Source organism: Alligator sinensis, unplaced genomic scaffold, assembly GCF_000455745.1.
Source record: "Alligator sinensis unplaced genomic scaffold, ASM45574v1 scaffold927_1, whole genome shotgun sequence".
NCBI classification, from domain to species: domain Eukaryota; kingdom Metazoa; phylum Chordata; order Crocodylia; family Alligatoridae; genus Alligator; species Alligator sinensis.
The window spans coordinates 1,884,336-1,890,708 of NW_005842155.1; the positions used below are offsets into that span (position 1 = coordinate 1,884,336).

The following is a 6,373-nucleotide window of genomic DNA, read 5'->3' on the forward strand; positions in this document are numbered from 1 at the left end:
CAAAAAGTGCCATGTTTACTTTAGCTACTGTTTTGAATAGCTAGCTATTAAAAAGCTTTTTGTCCAGCCACATGTTTTTAGATCTATAAATACTGAAATGCTGCCTACTTATAGACTGGGACAAATTGGTTCTCTTTAGAGCCGAGGCAAATTGCAAAGCTTCCTGCTGCAGGAGGAATGCTGTGGATTTTTGTTTTTGCTTTGTATTTCTCTTTTGTTTTTTAGAGACTATATCAAACCTTGATCTTATAAAGTAATAACAGAATATTTCCAATAATATTTTCTGTTTGTATTAGCATATTATAATATTCAGATTTGACAGGCAATTAATGTAATTCTTAATTTTGGTGTTAAAATAAAATGTATTCTTAGCCTTGGAAAAATCTCTGGATAACATGCTTATATAAAATGTTTGCAAATTGTTTTTTATCTAGACTGGTGTGCAATTATCCCAGGAATGGCATGTTGCTCTGACTGTACATCAAGACACTGCACAATAGCTCCCATTTACTGGTTTCTTGCAAGTGATTTTCTATAATCTTGCAGTAAATAGATATTGTTGACATTGTATTTACTACACAGGTCATTGAACTGTCTCATGTCATTGCTCATACTAGCATTGTAGGGTTCAAATACTGTATTTTTTTCATATACAACGCACTTCTCCCCCCCCCGAAAAAACAGTTGCTGAAAATTGGGGTGTGCATTGTAAGCAAGGAAGTACATTAGTGGCAGTTTCTGTTGCTTTACTTCTGCTGGGTAAAAGTGCAAATAACTGCATATGCTTCAGGGGAATAGATCAGTGAGGACGCTTGGCTCTCTAGCTGGTGTGGCTCAGTAACTTACAACAAGGAAAGAGCTTTCTTTTCATTTTACCTTTCAGAAACAAGGTATGTATCTTATGCCAGGGCATGTTGTATGTAAGAAGTTATGGTATGTCTTAAATGCAGTTACTTTTCATGGAAATGAAGGATTCAAGTTATTTTATTAAGGTAATAATCTTTTCTGAAAAGGAAATCAAAACCAATTGATTTATGAGGTAGTACAACCCTAATGATTCACTAAGGATTTAATTCAGGGATGAAAGGAAAATATCACAGCATATGTTACATATGAATTCAGCATTAGATTTTGTCACTCTTACTCATATGGAGCTGTGCACAGCCCCCAGTATGAGTTAGAGTAATGGACTCTGGTCCTTAATCAGTAGTATTTAAGTGTTGCGTGAAACATTGCTAAGGAAACCATTTTGTAGATGCTTAGCTTTGTTCCCCATTGCCCTGAACCTAGTATAGTATTTTTAACTGGGTGCAAATATCTGCCACTCTCATTTAGTATAATATTCAGTTGCTTTGTCCCAAGGTAAATAATTGCACAAGGGATTTACATAGATTAACGTTTATAGTCTTGTTTTAACTCAAGTTAACTGACAGCCAGGTAACTCAAGCTAATAAGCATCATTATAGATATTTCTCTAGGCACTCTGCAGTAATTTATTCCAAAGCCCAAGATAAGGTGAAACAAACTTTTTGGAGTGTTTCTAAAGTACAGCTGTGTTAGTCAACTTGAGTTAACAGCTCCTCTATTGACTTCATTTAAAACAGGATCATAGACTCAGTCTAGACAATAAAAAAGAAAAGAGCAACAGAAACTCAGGCTTGCAGAAAGTAACATTTATCCTTTCATATTAAAGATTTTTTTGGATGAGTGATACATTGAGGCCATCCTTTTGTTTTCTGTTTTTACAGCACATAGCACAATGGGGTCCCTTGATTACAGCATCTAAGCGCCATGATAATTTAAATAATAATAGAAAAGCTCATGAAAAAATAAATTGTTCGGTCTTCAGAACAGGGTTTGAATGGTGTTTGATAAACATTGTTTTGCTCATTAATTCTCCATTCTGTGTACCAAATGATGCAGGGATCCTGTGGAAAAATAGTGTGAGATCATATAATTAAAGACCGTCATAACGCAAACACAGTAGGAGCTTGGATCAACGTTGACTGGTAACATTAATTAGGAATTTCCTACCTTTTGAGTGAATCACTCTGTGACTTTAGAAATGGTTTTTACGTATATAAAGTGTGCAATTTTTAGGTGTTTTTTGATAAAAAAAAAAACAAACAAACTGAAAAAAAAATTAAAATTCAGTCGTGCAGTTACATTGACATCCACAAAGGTCCTCAGGAAGATTTAAACCCTTGGATATACCACAGAGTAGCTGCTAGCAGTAGTATGCAATTGGTGTAGTATGGTCTTGGTGGCAGGGAGAGGGAGAGGGAGGCAGAAGAGTTTTGCCCTGTACAGTCATATTTATCTCATATATGGTAGGTACAGACATTGTGTGCTGAAATCTCAGCATCTTGCATCCTCCCTTCTGTAACAGAAACTACTCATTCCACTGGGTTATGATTCTGCACAGTATGTAGGGCTGAGGAACAGAAAGTTCAACTGATTTCACAATGAATTAGAAAAATTCTATTTGGTCCATCAGTGATTCAACTCTAAATGTTCCTTTCATTTCCCTTATCTCACAAGTATTGCTTGTTCAGTAAGTACAAATTCTGTGGTTCTCTCCTTAAATCTTACCCTCTCCCTAAAGAGAGCTACACACACACACACACACACACACACACACACACACCTTTTTTGTAAGAGCTAAGATAGAAAGAAATGATCGTGTGTCCTTTTTGTATTGAAAAGCATTTCTTTTTGTATAATGACGACATTCACCAGGTTTTAATCCTTCATCTCTTCTAACAAATGTTGACATATACTTTGCACTGTGTTTGAGGTCATGTTTTTCCTTTTCCTTTGGTCTGGGATTCTAGTTAATTCTTTGTCTCAAAAGTTGTGTACTTGTACTAAATGGAATTAGCAGTTGGTTTGGTGAAACTGCAGATGCACAATGATGGAATGTTTGCATTATGTTACCTTAATACAGTCTTTTTTTTCCTTTTATTCTTTTACAATAGCAGCTTTTCAATTGCATGCTAAAAACTAAATGTAGTAATTTCCATATAGTATCTAGCCTCACTTATAGAAAGCATAGTAATTGTGGTTGTTTTTCTTTTTGCTATGGCAGGTCCCTGGAGATTTGAGTCAAACATCTGAAGACCAGAGTTTGTCAGATTTCGAAATGTGAGTTTGTAGTAAATGGTGATTATGCGAAATTTTGTCTTGTGGACAACTAATAAAATCCTGTCATTCACCTTTCTTATATTATCTCCAATAAGTGAATCACCAGTTGTGTAGTTCATAACTGGAAATAACGAAGGTAGCCTCAGAAGCTTTGTCTTGTTTTGAGGTAATCTTGGGTTTGAAGATTCAGATTAATGCTTAAACTAAGGATACTTTGGGAGCTTATTTTATTCTTGAAATACATATTTTTAGCTCAATGGTCTGTTACAAATTGTAGCTGACAAAATCCCTGTTAGAAGGCTAATAGGCAGAGACCTACTGAATTCATGGTTGAAGTGCAGTGCATGGTGGCTCCTTTAATCTTGCAGGTTACCCCATACCCCCAGCTCTGCTGAATGATGGAGGGCTCTGCTTGTGGATCACTCCTGATCTGCAGGGAGGCAAAAACCGCAGTTTTAATTATGGCTTCGTTTTTGCCTTCTGTCACTGATTGGCTGAGGGGCCCTGGATGGCCCTGTAGTTTGCTGGCAGGGAGGCAAAAACAGGGCCATGCTTAAAACCACAGTTTTATCTTTCCTGCTAATCAGGAGAGAGTAGTAGGGTCCTCCACTAAGCAGTGAAGTGTGGGGGCAAGGGGCAAGGTGTACATGGTGAAAGATGAGAGCTTAAAGGAGTCGCCATGCACTCTATTTCTTCTGTGAATGCAGTAGGTACCTATTGATAAGGATTAATGATATAATTAAAAAGTAATTTTTGTTTTCCTCCTCTTTGGTAATATTCTTTTAAAAATATCATCCCTCTGAAGAAAACGGACATTAGTGTAACACAAAAAAGACTGGTCCTTTTTACACAACAGTGTTAAGTGTAGTGTGAATACAGTTGCACTAACAATCTGGCACTCTTGCCAGAGTTGTGTTACCGTGTTGTTTGCAGTTTTCTTCCTTTTTTCTGGAATTCCTATGACTAACTGATGGAAAGTTAATTTATGCATCTGTCTTGGCGCGGGATCCCCAGGGATAGCTGTGATGACCCTGGGGCTCCGTGACCGTGCCTGCTCCGACCTGCGGGCATCTTCTAAATCTCTCCTGCCACATCTTGTTGAAATAACAAGTTGGGAGGCTGCCCAAAGTTTGTGTGGTTATGGTCCTGCTGAGCCCCACTAGATCCTGATGATCTTGGATCCCTTGCCGGGTCTCACTCAAAGTCAGTGCTTCTCAAGACACCCTAAGCCTTATGGGATAGAAGCTTGGCTCCAAAATCATCCCTTTACGATGTCCCATGCCTCACTGATTATATATAACCATTGTCTCTTTTGATGAGGCTGCAGTCTAGCTCAGCCTCCTGTTGTCACTGAGCCCTTAGTCCCAGTAGTGGCTCCCTCTGGTGCCGGGATCTCTCCACCCCCTGTAGCAATGCCCTCACTGGTGCTGGGCTCCTTGCAAACCTCATGAGGCCTCCTCTTCCCCAAATAGCCTCATTGCAGTCCATCGCATTCAAATAACAAATACAAGCCCCTGGGCTGTATCATAACAACAGCAATAACATTGGAGATCACACTCTGCCCCTTTAAGAAGGTGAGCTTCTCCCTCAGCAATGCGTGCCTCCTAGCCCCGGATACTTTAGGAGCTCCTAGAGCCCAGTAGTCTTACCAGCAGCAGAATAGGCAACCAAGCATCTCCAAGTAGCATTTCTGCAACAGCTCCCTCCCCCTGGCTGCTGACAGAGAACTAACCCCCTGCTACTCCCAGCCCTGAGGCTTATATGTGCCCAGGGCCCTGTTTCCTTCCAGTCAGCTGACCGGGTGCAGGTGCCAGCTAATACCCTGATTAGCCTGCTGCCAAGGCAACCTGCAGCTGTGGAGCCCTGCCTAGCTCTCAGGGCTCCCTAGCTAAACTGCCTCTGCTCTTGAAGGAGCAGGCACACCTTAGTTCCCCGTCACAGCATCTTAAAAAGTTGGAACTAATATGATACTGTTACTTATGGAGGCTTAAACCCCCCCATAGTTTAAATTCTACTGCTTTCTGAAAATACAGAATTTGAAACATTTTGTAATTAATTTTTGGAGGACTATTAATGTTACACTAATGCAATAAATGACATTTAAGTAATCCAATCTATACCAACAGTTAAACATACAAGACCCCCAAAATCAAACTTTTTGGGTTATCTGGCTATTGAGGAAGTCATTAATATACTTCCAGTTCCTTGGCTTAAATTTTTTTTTAATTATTATTAGCAAGTTTTCTTAATTTGTCTATAGAACAGCAGCAGTATAATAATTGAGGAACCTTCAGGAGTTCATCAGTATACCATAATTATTACCCGTAGAGGTGCACCGGTATATTGGTTCATATTGGATAGGCACTGCTAAAAGGAAAATTGACATTATTGGAATTGGCTTTTTTTGGTGGGTGTAGCTGATAATATCACTGATAAATGCCATGTGCATGCGTGCAGCCACAGCATTCACGTGGACAGGAATGCAGCCAGGCAGCTTGGAGAGCAGTGTCTAGCCAGTAAGCCTGTGGGGGTGAAGGGATGTGGGGGGGGGGCAGATTGAGGCCCCCACACTGAGGGAGGGAGTGGGGTTTGGCCAGGGGCAGGTGCTGCCCAGCCGGGGTGGGACAGTGTGCAGGATGGAGCTACGGGCAGCTCATCCAGGAGGTGTGGAGGGAGGATGAGAAGGATGGGAGGCTCCCCACTGCAGCATGCACCCCCGGGGGGAGGCATGGGGGGCATGTGTCCCCTGGTTATGTGCCAAGTGTGAGGGCAGGCTGCCCATGGTGGGCTCAGGGTCAGGGGCTGTGCCAGCCTCTTCCCAGTAGTGGGGTGGGCTGGAGCTGCACTCAGGGTGGGTGGGGGCGGGGCAGACAGCTCTGGGAGGGGAAGCTACAGGATGTGCTACAGCCACCCCAAAATTCCCCATAGCCCCCCTTCCCAGCGCCGCCACCATCCATCCTGTCCCCACCCAACCTGAGCACAGCCCCAGCCCAGGCCCTCAGCTGGAAAGAGGCCAGTGCAGCTCCTAGCCCTGAGCCCACCCTCACCCCTTGCACTAATCTCCCTCGGGGGTTTGCACTGTGGTGGGGAGCCCCCCTCCAATCTCCCGGATGAGCCGCCCACAGCTCTGTCCTGTGCCCTGCCCTGCCCCACTAGGCAGAAGCTGGCTCTGCCCCAGCCCCACTCCCTCCCTCAGTATCGGGGCCTCGATCTGCCCCGCTCACTCTTT

At 42.3% G+C, this 6,373-nt stretch overlaps 1 protein-coding gene across 1 annotated transcript in view; it reads left to right on the plus strand.

Moving 5' to 3' along the window:
• SNX29 (sorting nexin 29) overlaps window positions 1-6,373 on the plus strand; it is a gene marked incomplete at its 5' end in the record, with an annotated part of 446,683 nt that overhangs the window by 211,969 nt on the left and 228,341 nt on the right. Inside the window, one exon of the mRNA XM_025206427.1 lies at window positions 3,089-3,144. Within this exon, the coding sequence (XP_025062212.1) occupies window positions 3,089-3,144 (56 nt within the window). The remainder of the gene's footprint in view (window positions 1-3,088; window positions 3,145-6,373) is intronic.